Source organism: Mastomys coucha, unplaced genomic scaffold, assembly GCF_008632895.1.
Source record: "Mastomys coucha isolate ucsf_1 unplaced genomic scaffold, UCSF_Mcou_1 pScaffold1, whole genome shotgun sequence".
Classification (NCBI taxonomy): Eukaryota; Metazoa; Chordata; class Mammalia; order Rodentia; family Muridae; genus Mastomys; species Mastomys coucha.
This window is the reverse complement of record NW_022196891.1, coordinates 30,922,843-30,945,945: the sequence shown is the minus strand read 5'-3', so window position 1 is coordinate 30,945,945 and position 23,103 is coordinate 30,922,843. Positions and strand designations below refer to the sequence as shown.

Below are 23,103 nucleotides of genomic sequence, written 5' to 3'. Positions count from 1 at the left end.
GCAGTCCAGAGTTGAGAGCAAGGCCTCAGGATGGTCCTAGGGAACAGGAAGCAGGAAGACTGTGGGAGAGTAATCCGGGGCCTATGGTTCTCTTGCAGGGCACATGGAGATGGCTAAGTCAGTGTGTGTGAGGTGTGAGAACACTGTGGGCATGCAGGGTGTTTCCTGACCCACTTTGAAGTTTCAGGCATAGAGCAGAAGAATTCAAGGGTGGGGATCGGGGGAAGAGCAAGTGGCAGCTCTTGGCCCAGCCTGGAGTGGTCCCCAGGACTCAGCCTGGTTGAGAGAACAAAAGACTAGTGAGTCCTGTTGTTCCTCCCCCAAGACACCAGCTGCTTGAAGATGCTCGCCGAAAAGGAATGCCCTTTGCCCAATGGGATGGCCCCACGGTGGTCTCCTGGCTGGAGGTAAGCCCTGGGGCAAGGGAGATGCTCTGGGGTCTGGAGGGAGGACCATGTGAGGCCAGTTTCCCCATTCCTACCTGTGAGGATAGTTATCTATGAACCAAGTCACTCGTGTCTGCTCTTGGGGGTTTGCTTTACACCTTGGTTTGGTGGGAGGAGGAGTCCTAAGCAGTAGGCATGATGTCTCTATAACTTTACCAGGGTATTTCTCCCAGGTAAATACGTATGTGCCATACCAAGAACAAGGGAGCAAGTTACAGAGACATCAGTCTTTCACAGACAGACTCACTCTTCCACCAGGCTGCCCTAGGAGTAACCACCCAAATGATGCTGAATTGTTCCCCTGTGCCTCATTATCTGTAGCTCTGGGTGGGGATGCCTGCCTGGTATGTGGCAGCCTGTCGGGCCAATGTCAAGAGTGGCGCCATCATGTCAGCTCTGTCGGACACCGAGATCCAGCGGGAGATCGGCATCAGCAATGCTCTGCACAGGCTCAAGCTCCGCCTGGCCATCCAGGAGATGGTGTCCCTGACAAGCCCCTCAGCTCCCCCTACCTCCAGGACGGTGAGTAGCCAGCCTCCTTAGTCCTCAGATCAACAAAGGCCCTGACATAGTATTTGCTCAGTCTCCCACTGGTCTTTAGGGAGACAGGAGCCCTGAGCTCTGCTTTAACCTCCCATTTCCACCAAATGCTCTTCCCCAGGCTTCGGGAAGGTACAGTGTTGATTCTGGGAGGATCGGAGCAGGTCTGGTTCTCTGCCTCCCGTGGGCCACCCATAGGCTCCATTTCCCTTTGCCTACCTGATAATAACTGCAGATCTGGGGATAGTTTCTGGGATAGATTGCGTAGAGCTAGCCTGTGGGGAGCTATGGGCTGGGCACATAGGAGAAGTCCAGGAAGGGAAAGTTGTACTTGGGGCCTCCTCTGGGGGTCTCGAGGGGTTGGGGGTGGGGCATCAAGGACGAAGATGCCTTCCTCTCTGCCTGCAGTCTTCAGGGAATGTCTGGGTGACCCACGAAGAGATGGAAACCCTGGCAACATCTACCAAAACAGTGAGTGTACCCCTTGGCCCAAGGACCAGTGACGCCCATGAAGATCAAGTGGAAGGTGTGGGAAGCCAGAGCGCCTGGCAGAGTTCTAGCATCCCTGGTGTTGCCTGGTTCTGTTCTCAGGGTGGAGGATTGTGGGTAGGCAAGATGAGACTGGGGATCATTGTATACATGGCAGGCTCTGTTCGAGCAGTTGTAAGACCCTTAGTGGCTTTGAGCTACCGAAAGCTCTGACCTGTTACAGGCCTGAGTCACAAACTCCATGTGCATGGCTTGGTCCAAGGGAGAAGTCGAACCCGGGAACCAGGAAGCATGTTTTTGCTACACAAACCTGTTTCCCTTCACCACAAACATGTGTGTATACACCAGCTTTCTCAACTGTCCCCAAAAGCTGTTCTGGTCGCCCAGTAGCTACTGGGGTGTCTTTCCTCCTCTTTTGGGGGAGCTTGGGTGGAGGAAGCTCCAGGTTTCTTGACTTTCGTGTCTCCCCTGACATGCGGCACTGGTTCCTGATAGGACAGTGATGAGGGCAGCTGGGCCCAGGTAAGTAAGATCCTTCTTCCCTCGTCAGAACTACTACTCTGAAGGTCAGGGCAGCATCCCTCCACCAGGCTTTAAATGGCATAGCTGGCCAAGTCCGGTGTGTGCGTGTCCTTGTCATATGTGGGGCCCTGGACAAAGTTCCTTCCCCTCCCTACCCCAGGCTCCCTTGTTCATTCCTTTTCCGCTTTCGTAGGATGACAGGTGAGGAGTCCTGGGGGGCTGAGCCCCCAGGATGCTGGAGCCTTCACAGTTGGACTCTCTGTTCATGAGTGATGAGTCTTAGATTCAGATAATCTTCTTCCATTCCTTATCCTTCCCAAGGTCCCTTTCGTGAGCAAATATTTACTGAGCAGCTACTAGGACTGGCTGGTCTAAAGTTTCTAAAGGAGTAAAGGAGTAACATTAATGCTCAGTTTAATGGGATAAAAGGAAGGGCAGTGTTTACAAACACAAGGACGGTGTGGGACAGTGGCTACTGTAGCGGAGAGTGAGGCAGGGCAGCCATGCTTGCACTCGCTGACCACACCATCGATGGCACATTTTCATCATAAAACACTAGAGGAATCAGTAATGCAATGTTAAGTGAAAAATGCGGATGACTTAGAATTTGGTAAATCAAAAGACATGCAAAGTTAATGTTTTGTTCAGCAGATGTATACACTGTATAAAGCCCTCCCCACTGGGTTTCTCTGTGTAGCTTTGACTATACAGAATTCACTCTATAGATCAGGCTGGCCTTGAACTCAGAGATCCACCTGCCTCTGCCCATTAAGTGCTGGGATTAAAGGCGTGAGCCACCACCACCAGGCTAACGACGCCTTTCTTATAGTAGAAGGATGGTAGTAGACAGTCAGGTATAGCAATTGTGTGTGGGCAGGGCAGTGGGGAACAGGATGCAGGGGAAAGGGCAGAGGCCGTTCTGGCTCTGCACTTGCATGTGGACCACAGAGGATAACTTCATTTGTATGCTCGGTAATAAACATATGCAGTGTACAATTTTACAAATATCAGCGCGTACAGTTTCCTTTTAAAACAGAACTGCTCAATGTGAAAACATCTAGCAGGGTACAGGAAAGGTGGTTGAAGGTTGCTATCCAAACTGAGCTGTTCTAAAGCTCAGTGGTCAGGGAGCCCCTGTTTGCTCTCTGCAGAGGTAATGCCTTGTAGTGCAGGCTTCTTGAGGCAAGTGAGATCATGAGTGGGAACATTAGTAAAGGACCTGGAGAATTCCACAAATGAGGACCGGGCCTTAGGGGACGCGCACTGGCTATTCAGGCACGGGCTACTCTTTGCTTTTCCTCCCCTGCCTTCAGCTAACATTTAATCATTCCCTGGACTGCGAAGCTAGCCATACCCTAGAGTCAGGCCGTCATCCTTTGCAGATCCACTCTACCCTGGCTGCCTCTCCTCTGGCTCAGCAGGCTTGAAGTTGAGATAAGCTGGCAAGTTGTCCACACACCACTACACATCGCCTTCCAGAGGTGGCAGGAAGAGCCCCGTTTTTCCTACTCCTTGGACAGTTGCTCTTGTTCATGGATGTAGGCCAGAAGTTCTCGATCGGTGGGTCACAACCACTTTGGGGGTCAAATGTTAGATAGTTACATTACAATTCATAACAGTAGCAAATTACAGTTATGAAATATCAACGAAATAACTTTATGGTTGGGAGTCACCACATTGTGGAGAACTGTAAAGGGTCGCTGCATTAGGAACCTTGAGGATCACTGTAGACAGTAGATACCTGAGTAGACCTGGGTCATTTTGAGATCCTGAAATACTTCTGTCACCTCTGGTCACTATCAGCTCCTTAGTATGAATAAGCTGAAATGTTATTGAACAGCTTGACCTCTCTCATGGATGGAGGGGTGATTGGTATCTCTCCCCAATAAATATGCCACCTGTAACCTGTTGGCACTGCCTGCCTCCCCTCAGCTCCATTTCCTCTTCCCTCTCATGTCCCCCAGACCCTGGCCTATGGAGACATGAATCACGAATGGATTGGAAATGAATGGCTGCCCAGCCTGGGGCTCCCCCAGTACCGCAGTTACTTCATGGAGTGCCTGGTGGATGCACGCATGCTGGATCACCTCACCAAGAAGGACCTGCGTGTCCACCTCAAGATGGTGGACAGTTTCCATAGGTGAGCCAGGCTGGAGCCAGGGCTGCCTCCCTGGTAAATGGTGTCTCCCTGAACCCCCGGGGCTCTGTCTTCAGAAATGGAGAGCCCCCTGTCTCTTTCCAGAGCATGTTCTGGGTAATAGCTTTCTTTGTTATGAAACTCCCTCGCATTTTTGTCGTATTCTACAGGTTCTGGATTTGATCCTGTCACTTTAACCCTTAGGACACAGGTTTTCATTATGTTTCATTATGTTCATAATGTTTTCATATCTTTGCATCATCTTTGAGCATTTCTACTCCTTGCCCATCTCTGGGCTTACCGAATTCTTTGTGTTAACCAAGAATGGTCCTAGTGAATCAGGCATTGAATTTAGGTACTGCATTTCTTCTAGGTCGTGTCATCATTGTAACAGAATACCTTATGAAATGCAACGTAAGAAGGCGGGGCTTATTTTGGTTCATGGTTGCGGAGTACAGTCCATCATGATGGATGAGTGAAGATGGCACAGGAGCATGAGGCAGCCGGTCACTTTGCATTAGTAGTCAGGAAGAAGGGGTGGGAGGAAGCTTGTGCTCGGCCAGCTTTCTCCTTTACATACAGTCTAGGACCCCAGCAGGGAATGGTGCTACCCACTTTTAGGGAGGACCTTCATACCTCAAGGCTGTAAAACTCCAAAGCCAACCCCATGGTTTACTTCACCTCAAGAGGCTCTAGACTTCTGTGACCTTTCCAAACAGTTTGGCTGTCTGGTGATCAAGTGTTCAAGCATACGAGGGACCACCGCACCATCCCAGGGGCAACGGGCCTGCTGTGCTTTTGCGTCCTTGATGGGAGTTCCTCTGCTTGGGACCTCTGTTCCTTTATGCAGAATGTCACCTAGTCCTTTTCTTCTTTTGATGAAAAGATCTGTCCAAACATGTCGTGGTAGAGGTCCCAAGCTCGCAGCCTGTGAGTAGTTGACCTATAGATACATTTTGTTTGACCCACGTGGGTGCTAGTATTTTGTTTTTGTTTTACTTTTTAATATCTTATTATTTATGTGTATGGTTGTTTACCTGCATGTATGTCTGTGAACTACACATGTGCTTTTTGTGGAGGCCGGAAGAGGACATCGGATCCTCTGGAACCGGAGTCACAGACCGTTGTGAGCCATCTTGTGTGTGCTTGAATTGAACCAAGGTCCTCTGGAAGAGCAGCGAGTGCTCTTAACCACTGAGCCATCTCTCCAGCTTCCACTGTCAATGTTTGAACAGTAGTTTGTATCTGAGTATCTGGTATTCTGGCTTCTTTTGAAAGATGGAAAGTTCTGTGGACACACTGCAGCCTGGACACAACAGCCCCTCCAGCTGCATCTCAACTAGCTCCTTAGCAACAACCACCATCACTGCCTGGTCCCAGCTCTCAGACTTGACGACGTTAGATGTTCTTACTCAGCTTTGTAGAGCCCCACTTCCTACTTAAGCCCTGGCTTTGCCTCAAGTCCAAAGTAAGATGGCATGTGGCATTGGGTGTATGTGGCTTTTCTAGTTCCTTCAAGGTATGGTGGACATCTTCCAGTTGATACACCATAGTTTTGTTTTTTAAGTTTTTCAAGACAGGGTTTCTCTGTGTAGCCCTGGCCATCCTGGAATTTTCCCTCTGTAGACTAGGTTGCCCTTGAACTCACAGAGATCCACCTGCCTCAGTTTTCCTAGTGCTGGGATTAAAGGCTTGTGTCACCTCTGCTCGGCTGACACCACAGGCATTTAAATCTTGACAGGATCTAGTTGACCTCTTCATGGATGAGGAGAAGGAGGCACGGGAAGCAGCAGCTTAGGGATGATGGCAGAGCACAGGTGGAACTAATTCTGCAGGCTCGAGTGCAGACTCAAGTTCAGTCTTGGGCGCCTAGCCTTTCCAAGTTCAGTCCTGGGTGCCTAGCCTTTCTGACCCCGCAGGGAAGTAGCTGTGGCTACTCTGCCCTTCACCCCTCACTGGGGCTGAAAGGGAGTCTTTGTCTTTGCCCTGGAGGCTGCCAGCCCCAGCTGCACCTGTCTCCTCCTGGGTGATTGACAGCTGAGAGATGTGCTACTCCTCTGCCAGCCTGCCATGTGCCTCCACTGCAGGAGAAAGCCCCTTCCCCCCTCAGTCTTACAAGGATGGTGGGAGCCCTCCCACAGTCCCCGAGCCTGCCACCGGCAGTAGAGCAGCTCTGCTTCTTCAGGTTTCTGAGGTGTTACTATAGAGCTTGCCCTCTCCGCTCACTCTGCTTCCATTCCACTCTGTTCCAGTAGCACAGTCTTTGTTTCCTGTTGGAGCCTGGCGACAAGTACTCACTCTGTAGCCCAGGCTGGCCTCAGAGTCACAGCACTGTTCCCGTCCCATGCTCTCAGTATTGGGATCGCAGGTGTGAACCCTCATGCCTGACCTCAGAAGGATACTAGTGGGTCTGGGTATTTTTCTTTCTTTTCTTTTCTTTTCTTTTTTGAAACAGTTTCTCTATGTAGCCTCTGGCTGTTCTGGAACTCTGTAGACCAGGCCTTGAACTCAGAGATCTTCTTGCCTCTGTTTCTTAGTGCTGGGCCTATAGGTATATGCCATCACTGGCTTAGATTGTTTTTCCCCCTCTTGGGATTTAGCGTAGGGTCTTTACACAGACATCAGGCATGCCAACACTTGAGTTATACCCCCAGGTACCTCCTCCCTTTTTTGAAACAAGGACTTTTGTAGCCTTAAACTTTCTATGTAGCCAGTGATAACCAAGATCCTCCTGCCTGTACTTCCAAACATAGGGATTATAGGTACGTGCCTCTGCGCCTGGCCTTCCTGCCAGTTTACTATCTTGAGACAGGTCTCACTAAGTCTTGAACTCATTCTGTGATAACCCTTGAACTTGTGGCCCTCTTACATCAGCCTACGGAATGGCTTGGATTACAGGCTTGCACCACCAAGGTGCTTTTGGAGATGTTCACATGAGCCATTATTATTATGACAAGGAAGGGGCATTTTCCAACAGAGGCAGCAGATCCAGGAGAGGTTGTTTCTACCTGCTCGATTAGCCTAATGGCTAATCTTTTTCATCTTTGCACGTCTCACCCAGTGCTTCTTGGACCGGGGTACTCCATTGAGTGGGGTTCTGCTGTTGTAGAGCCCCGTGCCACATCAGTCAACCTACCCTTCTGATAGTGGTCCTGTTTCTGAGTCCCTGAGACGTACCGGGCCCTTTCATTCATTGTTGCCTTTATTCTCCAGTACAACCCTGAAAGAGGTGTGGGGCTCCATCTTGCCCTCTGGTAGGACGTGCCGGTGCTGGCTTTGAAACCCATCTTGACCTAACTTTGAGGGCTTTGCAGTTTTGCTGTGTTGTATAACAGCTCTGAAAGTCATAGGAAGTGTAAGACTAATGTCAGGGGCATTTCTCATCAGGGACTGTGTGTGCTTATGCTTCTTTATAGTCACCCAGAGCTTGAGACAGCGGCCTGAGCCATCAATACAGGCAGCCGAGAACCGTGTCCCTGAGCTATGAGTGTTCCAGGCAGGAGAGCGTTGGGGGTGGTCTGGATAACTGTCTCAGTCAGGGTTTCTATTCCTGCACAAACATCATGACCAAGAAGCAAGTTGGGGAGGAAAGGGTTTATTAAGCTTACACTTCCACATGGCTGTTGATCACCAAAGGAAGTCAGGGCAGAGGCCATGGAGGGATGTTCCTTACTGGCTTGCTTCCCCTGGCTTGCTCAGCCTGCTCTCTTATAGAACCCAAGACTTCCAGCCCAGGGATGGCACAACCCACAAGGGGCCCTACCCCCTTGATCACTAATTGAGAAAATGCCCCACAGCTGGGTCTCATGGAGGCACTTCCCCAACTGAAGCTACCTTCTCTGTGATAACTCCAGCCTGTGTCAGGTTGACACACAAAACCAGCCAGTACAATAACTTAAATCTCAAAGTGGTTGGAGTTGGGAGGGGCCTTCTCTTCTGTTCTTCTGTGTGAAGGAAAGTCCCAGAAGGTGAGAGAGGCCCTGTCAAGGCAGGACCCTTACATTTGTCCCAGGGTAAATGAGCTGCCCAGCCCTGAAGAGGTTGCGCTGTTGTTCAGCCACTGCTGGGGAACTGCTGTAGTCCTAGATTTGGAGAGGCTTGGCCTAAAGGCTGTGGGGCCCCTTCTAACCAAAGGTTCTCTGTCCGACTTATTGTTCATTCACTGCTTTCCACGGCCTGCTGCTCTTTGAGTATAGCTAATAAGTTAGGTAAATTGTCTCATTTCCTCACTAAGCACTTACAGAAGCACTTAGAGAGGACATGCCAGAGATCTAGACCAGTGAATTAAACAGTCCCGCCCCCCATGAAGGGGACATTTTGACTTGGTGAGACGAGACAGTTAAGGAGCCAGGAAAAAATTAGACCAAGTTAAAGTGGGAGTGTGGCGTGGAGGTGGTGGTGGTGCAGTGCGAGAGTCTGCTGACTGAGCACAGACTGAAAGATGAGGAAAGAGCGAACCATTTGGAAAATTGGGAGTGGGATGTTCTGGGCAGACCTAGCAACCAGTGCAAAGGCCCTGAGACACCCAGATCTCAGAAGCCTTCTGTGTTTGAGGGACAGCATGGTGTCAGCCTGGCGGCAGCAGAGAAAACAAGGTAGGCAGGCAAGGGAACAAGTCCACAGACATCCTGCAGGTCATTGAAAGGACGGGGGAAATGGCCAGATGGAGTGTCTTAGGTTTCTCTTTGACTTATGAGTGGCAATACTAATCGTTATTCCAGCGCCTGCGAAGAAGGGGCGTATCTGTGTCATCCTAAGGCCTCCCCCCAGTCAGGCCCTTTGTTAGTGTCTTCTTGCTTTAACAGAATACCTGACATGGCTTAGGGGCAGAAGCATTTATTTTTGCCCCTTGTTCGAGCCCGTTGTGAAGGGGAAATTAGAGAGAATGTCTGGGCTCTTAGGCTGCGCCTTCCTCTTTCTTTCCATCTGTGGGACGGTGCTGCTCATATTCAGGATGGGTCTCACCACCTCCCTTAATCACCCCTGGAAATGCCCTTGAAGGCAACCCAGAGATGCGTTTGACTAACCTAGGTTACCAAGGTGACAGTCAAAATTAACCTGCACAGGCCCTTCCTGGCTACAGTGGGGCACGCAAGCAGACCTCCGATCAGGAGGTGGAAGTAACCTCAGATCAGGTGCAAGCCATGGAAGCAGGAGCACGAGAGAAGCGGGGGACCAGGGTGTTCTTTGTGCTGTATGCAGTAGGCCTGAGTACATTGTACCTAACTATGGGCTGGTACAGAACTGGGGCCCTGTGGGCAGGAATGCAGCCACACCGAAGCCCTGGCTCAGGTGCCGTGTGTCTGCAGAACCAGCCTTCAGTATGGCATCATGTGTCTGAAGAGGCTGAATTATGACCGGAAGGAGCTGGAGAAGAGGCGGGAAGAGAGCCAGCATGAGATCAAGGGTAAGCTGGTCAGTAAGCTTGAGACCAAGGGTAAGCTTGCTTTCGCCCACAGCCTGGGGTCCAGCGAGCCTCAGGTTAAGACTCAAATCTGAAAGGTGAATACAACCACAGCCTGACTGACGCAGTAGACATATTCCACGTGCACTCACATGTGGAGCCCCTTCCCTCGGACAGGGGCCACCAAGCAGACAGCTGTGACCTCTCTGATGGTGCTATGGACTGATGTGCTCGTAAAAGTTGATGATCTGGGGCAAAAGGGGGGGTTCAATGAGAAAGAGGCAGGTTTTACAGAAAGACTCTCAAAAGTTGAACACTATAAGGCCACTTTGGCCTTGGGTGGGGCTGGGGTGAGCGTGGCCCATGCTGGGACTCCTGGGAGAAACGTTTTGGGCCAGCAGGAGAGGCAGTGGGGTGGAGCTGGCTCTGCAGGAGCCCAGATGCTATGGAGGACGGAAAGATGTGGGAAGTCAGGGATGGGCTGAGGCTCTGCGTCTAGGAAACTTCACTTTTACACCTAGAAGAGCCCGGGCCAGCATGTTTCTGTTTTGTCTATTTCTTCCTCTGTCCTCCAGATGTGCTGGTCTGGACCAACGACCAGGTGGTTCACTGGGTCCAGTCTATAGGGCTAAGAGACTATGCGGGAAACCTGCATGAGAGTGGCGTGCATGGTGCCCTGCTGGCTCTGGATGAGAACTTCGACCACAACACACTGGCCTTGGTTCTGCAGATCCCCACACAGAACACCCAGGTAGCCCTTCAGTCAGTCAACTCCTTCCCCATCCCTCTCCTCTGTATGTGCATGTGTGTGTGTGTGTGTGTGTGTGTGTGTCTCAGGGTGGTACTATGTCCTTAGACCTCTGAGTGGTCCTTGTGAAGTATCTTTCTTTACCCAGTTCTGGGTTACCTCAGCTCTTCCCAAGCCAGTTTCATAGCCAAAGCTTGTAACTTTCCTTTTCCTTCAGTTGCTTCTCCGGCCCAGCTTTCCACAGGGAAGAACCAGCCCCAGGCCTCCCGGGGACCTGAGAGCCTGTATCTCTTTTGTCTGCTAGCCTAGGGATCTGCTTCTGGGCCCAGTAGGTTTCAGCAGACTAAATATTACCAGTCAGCACAGCCCAGAGACTCTCCATGGCAGGCCTTTGGCTCCCTGTCAGCAGCTCAAAAGATTAGACATCTCCTTCAATTACATTTTGTAATTATTGTTGTAACTGTTACCTAAGGATAGATCTAAATTCTCTTGACCCTATTTTTGGCCCTTCTAACTTCCTGTGGGTAATGGATTCTAGCTGTACTCACAGTTGTGTTAAGTACTTCCTGATTTTAGTTGTCCTAAATATGCCTCTGGCAGGCTCCCTGGGGGAAAGATCCTCCTCTCCCCTACAGTTCAGGTTGGCGAGGAGGATGTTTGTATTTGACCAGCTTCCCCTTTTGTAAGAACTGTGAATTTCATAAACTCTGATTAAATTGCTCTGGGCCCAAGCCTTTGTCTCTCCAGACAGAATGGTCTTAATTCCTTTAGTTTTCCCTCTGTAGACTGGATGCTGCCCCTGATCATTTTAGCTGCCCTTGTCTGAACTGTTTTGCAGCCGTCAGATCGCTTTTGAAATCCAGCCACTAGCTGTGCTGGCTATTCTGGGAGCAGACACCGTTTGGCTTGAGGGAGGGTGGGACTGTGTTGTCTCTTGGTTCTGGATGGTGTGTTGGCCTTGGGGACAGTGACAGCATACAGGGCCAATGTGTTTGCAGACTGTTTGCTGTGACACCCCCATCCCCCCATTGACCAGTCAGAAAGCATAGCTTGGAACCTTTCTTTTCCAGTAGAAGTTTGGATTTCCTCCAAATGCAATTTCCCTACACTTGCCTACCTCTAACTCCATTTGCAGGTTTCCTGTGGGCCAGGGCCCTCAGAAGGGCGTCTGCAATTGAGATCTATCTATGTAACCCTCCACTATCCAGAAGATATTTGAAATATTTTTCTTTTAGATCATTTGTAAGAAAAAACATTCCAATTTCTGACAAATACTATTCCTATAGAACTCTGTGGTTGATGTTTTCCTGGGAATAGACTTTCTCTTTTTTTTTGCTTCCTGTCTCAGAATGCATATTTCTTCTTTCCTTTCCTTTTCTTTTCTTTTCCCTTCTTTTTTTCTTTTTTCTCTTCTTTTCCTTCCTTCCTTCCTTCCTTCCTTCCTTCCTTCCTTCCTTCCTTCCTTCCTCTTCCCCTCCTCTTTCTTCTTCTTCTTCTTCTTTGTTTGTTATTTTTGGGATAGGGTTTCTTTTATATAGCTCTGGTTGTCCTGGAACTCACTCTGTAGACCAGAGATCCACCTGCTTCTGCCTCCTGGAGTACTGGGATTAGAGGAGTGAGCCACCATCACCCCGCTGACCCAGTATGGAATCCTCCATGAACAACCTTGAAAATATCTGGTGACAGAAAGTTTTGAAAACCCTTGTCTTTTTTCTTCCTTTCTCTTTGTGTGTGTGTGTGTATGTGTGTGTGTGTACACACCTGCATGTATATATGTAGGTGTATCATATGCATGCTGGTGTTGCAGAGGCCAGAAGGCGGCTTCTGATTCCCTGGAACTGGAGTAATAGGCAGTTGTCAGCCACTGCTTTAAGTGCTGGGAACTGAACTCAGGTCCTCTGCAAGAGCAGCAAGTGCCCTTAGCTGCTGAGCCACCTCTCTACCCACTCTGGAAGTTTCCTTAAAGAGTAATTTTGAGGAGTCTAGAAAAGTGTGTGCACGCCACACAGCTTGGCTCCCACCACCCATCACTGGGCTTCTTTTTGTTCGAGTTTGTAATGTGGACCCACCTGACAGAGATGCGTTCATTTTTTCCTTCCCGGGAAGGTTTGCTTTCCCATGCTGTACACGCTTGACTCTCTTGCTCCTGCCCTCACCTCACCAAAGGGTAGTGAGCCATGACTTCTCCTGTAGAGACAAAAATGTAGGCTTTTAGAATAACAATTTTTATTTGCTCATATGTTTGCATTTATGTGTATAATTTATTTTGAACACCTTTGTCTACTGTATAGCCTCTCTCCAGTTCCCATGAGTGGCTCCCTTCCAGCTTCAGGTCCTCTTTCTTTCTTGTTATTGATAACTCCCGAGTCCGATTAGTGAAAATAGTTTTTTTCCCCCAATAGGTAAAGCCTGTCTCTTCGTGTGCTCTGTGATCCTATTTTTAAAAGGACATTTCCCCCTAATTTGCCTCCTATGAAAGAATGCCAGGGTTAACAGTTTGACTTGTAGTAGGACACTGTTAGTGATTTGCTGGAAGCAGGAGCCTTGGGAAGGTGTGTGAGGTTTCCAGCGGTTAAGTATGCTAGACCCCTGCCCCATTTCTGCCCTTAGACTCTGGGAAACAGCTGAAAGATGCCATCAAGGAGGAAACTGAGGTGGCTCAGTGTTACAGGGGCTTGCCACCACGAGTCACTCCCTGAGTTCAGACCCCAGAATCCACATGGTAGGAGAGAACCTATTCTCGTGTGTTATTCTCTGACCGCATGCATTTACTGTGGTGCATGGATCTCCCATCCCCCCCACGTGAAAAAAGAAAAGAAAAAGATGAGGCTGGTGAGCTGGCTTAGTAAGTTAAAGCACTTGCCGCCAAGCCTGATGACCTAAGTTTGGTCCCTGAGACCTGCATAAAGAGAGAAGCAACTCTTTCAATTGTTCTTCGACCTACGCAGTGCATAGTTGCAAATGTGCACACACACACACACACACACACACACTGGATAATGTGTAATAATATAAAAACTGAATTAACGTAAATTTTAAAAGAGTAAGGCAGCCTTGTTAACTAGAGCTCCTCTTTCTCCCTTTCACGCTATGGCTTTCAGGCCCGCCAAGTGATGGAGAGAGAGTTCAATAACCTGTTGGCCTTGGGCACAGACAGGAAATTGGATGACGTGAGTACCTGGATGTGTTGCCGGCTGGTTGGATAGAGAATCATGAGATCTCCTGCCCCGGGGTTGATGAGTGGCAGCTGGCTGAAGGGGGAAAGCCGGAAGTGACGAGAATGGAAGCTCTGAAGAGGAGGCCTGTGTTTGGGTGTCAGTGGCCTGCTGTGGAGAAGTATCTGTGAAACTCGTTTCTAGTATAAAACCCCAAACCCTGTGTTCCGCATCTAGCCTCTTCCACCACAAGGGTCCTCTCAACCATGCGGGGTCTTCCCCGGAAGCCATGTCTTTGGGGGTGGTTCTTCTGTCTTTGCTTCTCTCCTGGCTTGGTGAGGTAGTGGCCTGTCCTCCAGCCGCTTTTGAGGACAGGTGCTCTGTCGAGGAGCTGAGTGAGGCTCCTCAGGTAGACACGCTAAGCAAAAGCTCAGGCCTTGTCACCCCTGGTCTCGCTGTAGCTTCGCTCTTGTGTTTACTTCTGCATTCATTCTGCATTCTCAGCCTCTGCAGTGCAGAAACAGCCCCTTGGCCTTCATTTCAGCAGGCCTCCCCTTTGAGTTCAGGGAAGGCTGATGTTCTGAGCTGTGATGTATCCCGAGGCCACAGCCTGCCCCTGCCAGCACTTCCTCTCCTCCTCCTCTTCCGCCCTACCTGTTTCCTATTGCCAGTCTTCCTCGGCCTTCCCATTCAGCTCTGCCTTAGCTGACCTGGCTTTAAGCAGGTTAAGAAAGAGCCAGGGACTGGCGAGATGGCACAGCAGGTAAGAGCTCTTGCCATACAAGCCAGGCGACCTGAGTTTGATCCCTGGAACGTTCATAAAGGTAGAAAGAGATAACCAACTCCACAAAGTTGTCCTCCAACTTCACAGACATACCATACCACATATGTGTGCCTCCCCACCTGCCCCCCAACCCCCACTTATTTTTATCTTCAGACCTTGCTAAATTAAGGAATGGGATTTCTGCTACCCATTCATTTAACAGTTATAGAGGCAGACAGCTCTCTCAGATGGGACCCACCGGGATCAGGGGATACATTCTTTCCAACAACAACAAAAACCATGCAGCTTGCTCCATGGAGCATAGAGCATGATAGAATGCAGAAGAAAATAGGAGTAGAGACACGGGACTGAGGGGAGCCAGGCAAAGACATGAAGGGAAATAAATAGCAACAAAATAACCTTGAAAAGTACACATAGGTGCCTCTGGGACAGGTCTGTGACAAGTGATTAGAGCATTGGTCACCCCAAGGGCACAGACTACAAATCCTTAGGGACCAGAGATCCGAGTCATTGAAGACAAGAACAGGGATCAGTGGCCCTGTACCTGCTCATTCTACTCGTGTCATGGGGCCTGTACAGTTCTGAAAACACAGGCTGGAAGACGAGGTTTGGCTACAGGGCACTGAGCTGTGGCTCAGGTAGGGTGTTGGGTGGCCTGCTCAGTGACCCATCCTGTGGGATTTGGGCTCTGGGAGCCCACTGCAGAGGAGGCGATTTTGGAGACTCGGTTGGCATTGATGGGAATGGATAGTGGGGGTGGCTCTCTGTGTCCTCTGGAGGAGCCTGTCTCTGGCCACCTGACCCATCATTGTTGGTGTGTTCTGATCTCACTGGGGTAGGCAGCGTGAGAAATATATAGGTTAGACAGATGTTGAAATTTCCATTTTGAAGATAAGAAATCTGAAGCAGAGAGCAGTCATGTTGCTAGTAATGTGGCAGAACCAAGGGTATCCCAGAAGTCTTTATCCCTGGCAGTGTTTTTCTAGCGAGGCCCCAACAGGACAGGAGAGCAGAGCTGGGGCTCACTTGTGACTTCCCAGAGGAAGCCTGAAAAGAAAAATACGTTAGAAGAGCAGTGGGCTATCCGAACTCAGTTTTGGGAGGTTGGGGTGGGTAGAGCAATGGAGTTCACTGCTGGCCCAGACCTGATAGGAGGAACCTCCAGCTGGATCTCTGTGCAAGACCCCTTGAAATCATCTTCAGCCCCTGTTTATCCTACACGCAAACCCACTAAGGTCTAGAGAGGGGGGGAGTTCAGAAGTAGTACCCCTTCGAGCTTTAGGGACTAGGGTGGCAACTCCAATATGCCCCTTGGTGCAGGGGGAAGAGAAGGTGTTCCGCCGAGCACCCTCCTGGAGGAAACGCTTCCGGCCTCGGGATCACCACAGTGGTGGCATGTTGGGCACCTCAGCGGAGACCCTCCCGGCGGGCTTCCGCGTGTCCACGCTGGGTCCGCTGCAGCCTCCACCTGCCCCGCCCAAGAAGATCATGCCGGAAGGTGAGTGCCGGGGTGGCAGTGGGTTCCTCCCCGCACCCTGGAGCCGAGCGGGCTGGAGAGGGGCGAGGCCGAGGCTGAGCTGCACTAACGCTGCGGTGGGGCGCGCACTAACCCGCGCTCTGTGTGTTCTCCCGCCGCTGCCGACTCCTGCCAGCCGGGACGGCGGGGGCGCAGAGACTGGAGCCCTCCACGGTCCGGACCTACTCCTGCTGACCCCCCACCCTCCCGCCCCGGGTCTGACGGGGGTGTGCCCCCGGCTCGGGGTAAGTGGGCCAGGCTGTGGCTGCGCTCGCCCCGTCTTGTCGCTGACCCCCCCCGGACAGCCCTGCCGCCGCCGCCCCCTCGCTGCAGCATCGCCCGGCTTGCCCTTCCCGCTTCGCTTCGTGCTTGGCCGCATGCCGCACCTACCCGCTGCCCGCTCCGGGAACCACCTCCACTCACAGAGCCTGTCTCTCTCTTCTCTCATAGCTCACTCCCACTATCTCTACGGACACATGCTCTCCGCCTTCCGGGACTAGCCACGGCCCTCAGGGCGGGTGTCCTGGTTTCACAGGCTCAGCCGGCCCTGACCCTTCCTGCTCGTTCCCTTTCTCCCTTGGCTCCCAGTCTCTCTCCTCTGTGACTTTCCAGTTGCCCGGGATCTCAGAATATGCTCATCCACTCCATCGGCATCCCACTATCCGAGTCCTACTTCGTTCCCCACTTTGTAAGTCTCTGGTGGATGTGGCCAGGGTCTCCTGTGAGGGGCGCGGCACCCAGGTTATAGGTGTTTGAGATTCTGTGGGGGGCGGGGGGGAAGGACAGCACTTGAGTGTGTGGCCACCTTCCCTCTTCCGGATCTGTTTGGTCTGGACTGTGGGTTCATCAGGCTCAGAATCCCGGACCAAGGACTGAGATGACCCTCCCAATAAAAGGCCATTTCGGACTCCGTCCTGCTTAGACTAATTGGCCTTCTGGTCCCCTCCACTTTGACTGTGCCGGATGGGATGGTCCGAGTGGTTTTGCCACCCCTTCTCTCAGTATCATTCCCTCCTCCCCAAACCGAGTCACCAGGATCTGTAGCTCTTGCTTGTGGGGTGATGAGGTGTGTAGAATACCCCAAACCCTAACCCTCCAGGGCAAAGCCAGGAGGGGAACTGAGGAAGACTGAGGAAGAGTCTCTGCCAAGGTTGATACAGAATCCCAAATATGTGGGAGAAACAGACCCCAGAGCTTTGGGCCCAGGGTGAGGGCAAGGGAAATTCCTTGCCTAGAGAGACAGCTTGATGGCCTTTTGTACTTTCACCCAAAGGGCAGTGGGGATGCCTCCAGCCCCAGTCCCAGATGGTGCTGCTACTGGATTGAAGGATCAGACTATGAACGGTTAACTCTGCCCTGAAATGGGGTTGGGGGGAGGGTAAGGGCTTCCCCTTGAGTGACTCATGTCCTAGGTCTAGGAAATCTAAAGTGGACGGAGGCAGGTTCCGTTGTGTGTCCATACCCTCCAGTTCTCTCTTAGGGTTCTTTTGGAGGTGAGAGGCTAACGACTCAAGAAAATCTTCATCCCCTCTCTGTCTCCGTTATTTTAATTGCTTTTTCTGACAGCATGGTGGGGAACAGGGCAGATTTATGAGGAATATCAGCCACCCCTCTCGTCCGGACCAATTCCTTCACCTTCAGGAAGCTCAGGATCTAGTGTCAGGGTGGGTGATAGAACCCGATAATGGAAGAGGCCAGGGAAAGTGCCCAGAATGTGTTTGTCATAGATGAGCAGTACAGTGCCATCCTGGAGGTGACTGGAGTAGCTAGCTTGCTATCTCATCACTGGGATTCTGAACAGGGGCCAGCTAACAGGTGGAGGAATAAGCCAGAACTCCCTGTCTGAAAAGGACACAGAGCCTTGTGCTCAGCAGAGGGAAGCTTGGCTAATGGGCTGACCGAATGGACTCACGTGGGCTGGGGCAGGCAACCACCCGTCCTCGACCCCGTTGTTTCTGTCTCTCTACCAGACAGGCCTCTGGGAGTGGAGAGAGAAACAGTTGAGTGGAACATGAACTGGTTAGAGTGAAAGAACCCCTGATCCTGAATAGTGCAGTTACCAAGAAGGGCCAGTCTTATGATGGAAGGAACTGAGCGTGGCCCTATCGCCTGACTCCGTCTAGGGACTCTATGGGCTAGCTATGTGGGAGAGTCAGCCCTGCCCCTCCTCATCCACGTAACCCTGTCATGGTTTGCAGTATCGTAGGTAGCAGTTGGGGAGCCAGGTGCATTCAGGGTCAGCAGGGAGGGCAAAATAGGGGCAGGGGGCTCTGCATGCAGTAAGGAAAGGCTCTGCTGTCATGGTGTGGCCCTGCCTCTCTTGTCAATATTTGTTTTCTCTGGAAAGTCACCAGTGACCCAAGGTCTCCCTGCCAGCCTCCTGTGTCAAACCAGGTTTCTTCTCAGTACTGTATTGGCTCAGTGCTTCAGGAGTGTGTGTGTGTGTGTGTGTGTATGTGTGTGAGTGTGTGCGGGTATGAGTGGGTGTGTATGTACCAATAAACAACCTGGTTTTAAGACAATGTACAAATGGTGCCTGTTTCTTTTTCTTTCTTTCTTTCTTTTTTTTTTTTTTTTTTTTTTGAACACCAAGTTCATTTGATGTGTCCAGCTTTAATTTCCCTCGGCGCTGCTGTGCTCTGGGAAGGAAGTATTGGTTTTGAAACACATAGGCAATACCCTTCTGTTTCTTGCACACTCACAGGCTTGATGGGAATGTTAGTGGCTGTTGGTGGGTGGCTTGTACCAAGGGCTTATAGTACAGGGTGAGGGCATGAGAAGCTGCTATCAGGCTTGGTTGGTTTTCTCTCTCCTCTGTCCAGGCTTACTCTACTTGGACCCTTTCACACTGAGCCTGGAGTCGCTGCTGCTGCTGCCCAACTTCCTCTGTATATCTCAGCATTTCAGTAGCTGTGATAAGATACCATGACCAAGGCAACTTATTTAAAAAAAAATCATTTACTTGGGTGCTTGCTTACAGTTTCACAAGGTTAAAGTCTGTGACTGTTAGGGTGGGGAGCACAGCAGCAGGACAGACAGGCAAGCAGGACAGACAGGCATAGTGCTGGAGAACTAGCTGAGAGTTACTTACTTGTTGAAACAACAAGCAAGAGGCAGCAAGAGAGCTAACTAGGATGGCATGAGCTTTTGAAATCTCAAAGCCCAGCCACAGACACCTCCTCCAGCAAGGCCACACCTCCTACACTTGATCTTAGCCAAAATCCTTCCCAAACAGTTCCACCCACCAGAGACCAAGCATTCAGATATGTGAGCTGCTGGAGGCCATCGTTATTTGAACCACCACAGTAGGTGTCCATTACTTTAGTTTAGGGTCCAGCCCCTCCCCTGGGTGACTTTAAGAAGCTATTCATGTTCCCAGAGATTTGAAGTGCTATGGTTAGGGGATACCCAGGAGAGTTCAGAGGAGAAGGGGAAGGTGGGTGGGGAAAGGATTGTGGGAGGGGGTGACCTGGAGGGAGCGGGATGTAAATGAATAAGTAAAAAAAACCAAATAAATAAATATAAAAAAAGAAGAAGCTATTCATGGCTTGGATTCCTTGTCTCCTCTTGCCACCAGTTTACATAACTCAGAAATGTTATGTCCACCAGTGTCCAGCAGAAGGCCTCTCAGTGACTCCTCTCCTTGCCTTTGTAGCTCTGACCCTTCAATTTCTTTCCAAGTTTTTCCTGGGAGGCAGTGGCTGGCACTGCAGTAGAATTAGGTAGCCAGCATCCTTCAGCTTCATGAACATCCTATGCATGTTGCACAGAGACACGTGCTGTCTCTTTGACTGTCTACTGTGCTGGGCAGTGACATCACCCTTTAAGTTAGTCTCTTTGATCTCTACATTGAGTGAGTGGATTGACTGACCTCATCCTGGAGAATTGTTGATGAATATTAATAAAAGCAGATGCTTGTGTCTGTTAGGCTTTTACTGCTGTGAACAGACACCATGTCCTTTTATAAGGACAACATTTAACTGGGGCTGGCTTACAGGCCGAGAGGTTTAATACACTATCATCAAGGTGGGAGCACGGCAGCATCCAGGCAGGCATGGGGTTGAAGGAACTGAGAGTTCTACATCTTCATCTGAAGGCTGCTAGGAGAAGACTAGCATCTTCAGGCAGCTAGGAGGAAGCTCTCAAGGCACACCCACAGTGACACACTTCCTCCATCAAGGCCACCCCTACTCCAACAAGGCCACATCTCCAAATAGTGACACTCCCCAGGCCAAGCATATTCAAACCACCACAACTTGCCTGTTCCTGCTGCTACTACAAAATAACCTCACACGGGTCATTTTTTAATAAACAGAAATGTGTTTCTCAGAGTTAATGGAGTTCGGAGTTCGAGAAGTCCAAGGTCAAGGCACCAGCAGATCTAATCTCCAATGAGATCCTAGTCCTCAGAAATGGTACTTTCTCAAATGCTAAACAGGGTTGAAAGGTAACGAGTTCCCTCCTATAAAGTCACTCAACTCAATGCTCTACATGCCTTCAGAAGACCTGTTAATACCACTGATTGCATTAGGGATTTGATATTTTAAAAGATTTTTTTAGAATTAAGTGTGAATGTACATATGTGTAGGTGGGTGCCAGTTGAGGCCAGAAGACTCATGAGTCCCTCAGAGCTGGAGGTACAGCATTTGTGAGCTGCGTGATGTGGGTGCTGGGATCCAGGTGTCTTAGTTAGGATTTTACTGCTGTGAACAGACACCATGACCAAGGCAGGTCTTATAAGGACAACATTTAATTAGGGCTGGCTTACAGGTTCAGAGGTTCAGTCCATTATCATCAAGGCAGGAGCATGGCAGCATCCAGGCAGGCATGGTGCAGGGGGAACTGAGAGGTCTACATCTTCATCTGAAGGCTGCTAGCAGAATACTGACTTCCAGGCAGCTAGGACAAGGGTTTTAAAGCCCACACCCACAGTGACACACCTACTCCAACAAGGCCACACTTCCCAACAGTGCCACTTCTTGGGCCAAGCCTATCCAAACCATCACACCAAGCGTGGGTGAAAGAGCAGCAAGCTCTCTTAACTGTTGGGCCATTTCTGTAGCCCTGAACATGAACTGGATATGGATTTTGGAGAAACACAAACATCCAAATTACAATTTGTAGTATACAGATTAATTTATCTTAATCCTAACAACTCAGTAACGTGGGATCATTGCCATTTTAAGAGACAGGAAATTGTCAGGCTAGGGTCACACACCAGGTGAAAGATACAGGTTTCAAGTCTAGGTCTGAGCCCAGTGCCTCATCGCTCACTTTGATTTGTATGGTGAATTCCTGACCTACTGCCAGGAGGGCTTGGCAGCTTAACTACTTCTTTTAAGAGAGAGCATCCTGATTTCTCTAGCTAACCCAGTTCTCTCTCCCTCACACTTTTGTAACCACTCAGGTGGCCCTTGGCACATGTGAACCATCGGGGGCCATTTTCTACTCATCTGAGCGATGAACAGTGTGGACAAGCCTTGCATTCCTGTGTTCTTTCATAGCCATTGACATCCTAAACACTGATGAAGCAAGAATGACAGAGTTCATGGGCACAGGTGACAGGAGGGGAGCCAGACACTAGCTCAGGCAGAGCCCAGGCAAGGCAAGGAGATGTTGTAAGACAAGTTGTCTACAAGCCTCTCAGGGCTCCCATCTCTTCCTGGTCAAAGTGGAACCGATGAGTTCTAGACTCTGGCTACAGGAGAGGAGGTCAGAAGGGTCCAGAAAGCCATCACAACTCAGTGTTGCCACCACTGGGTTGGGAATATAGGAAGAGCAGTCCTGTATGGAAATGGGACTTTAGGCATGCCGGGCTCCAGAGAAGACCTAGCATCATATTTCTTTCTTTCTTTCTTTCTTTTTTTAAAGAAAGATTTATTTTATGTATATGAGTACACTATAGCTGTCTTCAGATACACCAGAAGAGGGCATCAGATCCCATTACAGATGGTTGTGAGCCACCATGTGGTTGCTAGGAATTGAACTCAGGACCTCTGGAAGAGCAGTCAGTGCTCTTAACCAGTGAGCCATCTCTCCAGCCCAGCATCATATTTCTTTAGCATTTGTAGAAAACAAGGAGGGGACCTTAACAACATTTTCCTTTGCTCTCCCTGGAAATGTTCTAAACAGAGTGAGAGGCAAGGAGCCTGAGTCGGGTGGTCGCTCATAGCTGAGAGCGCAGGGAGGAGGTACAGCCAGTCCCCCAAAGGGTAGTGATACATGCCTCTAACAAGGCCTGTATGGGGGTTTTCTTTAGCCAATCTCATTTGGAACTCTAGCTCTCCTTGGGCATATATACCCCAATGTGAGTCTAGAGACCAGAAAACTTAAGTCCATGGGACGTGGCATGTTAGGGATGATAGGGTGGCATTTCATCCATGGGACAGACACGAGTTCGGGGGCCACCTACAGTTGCTCTCCCACACCAGTGAGGAGAATCACCTCCTACACTTGCAGCCACTAGTGGAAAGCTTTTCTGGTCTGCTGACAGAATCTCCTGGGAATCTAGACACCTTAGACTGTTTACCAGAGGGCACAGATAGTACACCGAGCATCCTATAATTCATAATAATTAGCTAAATGCCAGGATGCTCCTGCGTCCCCACTAACATTTGGCACGCCAAGTTTCAAGTAATTCTTGTCTTTTTATTTTTGTGGAGTCTTCAGTGTCTATTATGAGGCAACATTTGATTAGCCCAGTTTGATTTATTGTAGTCACTTCCACGGATGAAGGAATTTAAGTTAATTTCCCTAAAGAACTCCACCTCGTTATTCACTAACGTGATGGAGACTGTTATCTGTAATTCTATTGTGAAGGTTGAGAGTTTGTTAATTTAAGGAAACCCTCATGCTTAATAACATTTATGTTATGAACATATTCTGGACTCCTGGAGAGCAGAGTTGGTCATCCACATCTGAGCTGTGCTGGCGTATTACGGCTTGAGGACTTTGAAGCTGTCCTTACACAGGGGTCAGCTGACTCCAGTGACCTTTGCTCTCTTTTCCAAGTGTGAAAAGAATAGGCTCTAACACAGTATCCAGCAACCGGAACCCATGAGCTCCAGGGCATTCATGGAATACCCCTGCTCTTGGCCAGCACTAGTCCCTTGTAAGGCCTAGGAGGACAAGGGACAGACATGTCACAACTGAAGGCAGGCGGGGAGAATCCACTCAAGAACACTGGGAGGCACTAGGGCAGAGGGCACAAATCTGAGAAGAGCCCTAGTTAGTTTCCCAGTTGGGTATTTTGGTGGGCCTAAGGGAGCGCACTAGACCAGAGGTAAGAATTGGAAGCAGGGCGGTGGTGGTGCACACCTTTAATCCCAGCACTTGGGAGGCAGAGGCAGGTGGATTTCTGAG

The 23,103-nt window shown here is 50.1% G+C and overlaps 1 protein-coding gene across 5 annotated transcripts in view; it reads left to right on the top strand.

Annotated features, from left to right (window-relative positions):
* The window catches only part of Ppfia4 (PTPRF interacting protein alpha 4), a 49,083-nt gene extending 30,330 nt beyond the window's left edge, over positions 1–18,753 (top strand). The window contains exons 20-31 of one of the 5 annotated variants that reach the window (XR_004122274.1): positions 326–407; positions 768–968; positions 1,395–1,457; positions 1,971–1,997; positions 3,962–4,137; positions 9,444–9,541; positions 10,114–10,289; positions 13,388–13,456; positions 15,546–15,723; positions 15,878–15,986; positions 16,192–16,429; positions 18,564–18,753. Coding sequence is in view for 2 of the 5 variants with exons in the window: in XM_031383167.1 (XP_031239027.1) it covers positions 326–407; positions 768–968; positions 1,395–1,457; positions 1,971–1,997; positions 3,962–4,137; positions 9,444–9,541; positions 10,114–10,289; positions 13,388–13,456; positions 15,546–15,723; positions 16,192–16,241 (1,120 nt within the window). In the remaining 3 variants the exon portion in view is untranslated. Of the gene's footprint in view, positions 1–325; positions 408–767; positions 969–1,394; positions 1,458–1,970; positions 1,998–3,961; positions 4,138–9,443; positions 9,542–10,113; positions 10,290–13,387; positions 13,457–15,545; positions 15,724–15,877; positions 15,987–16,191; positions 18,265–18,563 lie in introns of those variants that run through there. The other 4 variants (XR_004122269.1, XR_004122276.1, XM_031383167.1 and 1 more) reach the window with 4 other exon arrangements.
* Positions 18,754–23,103: the final 4,350 nt, after the last annotated feature.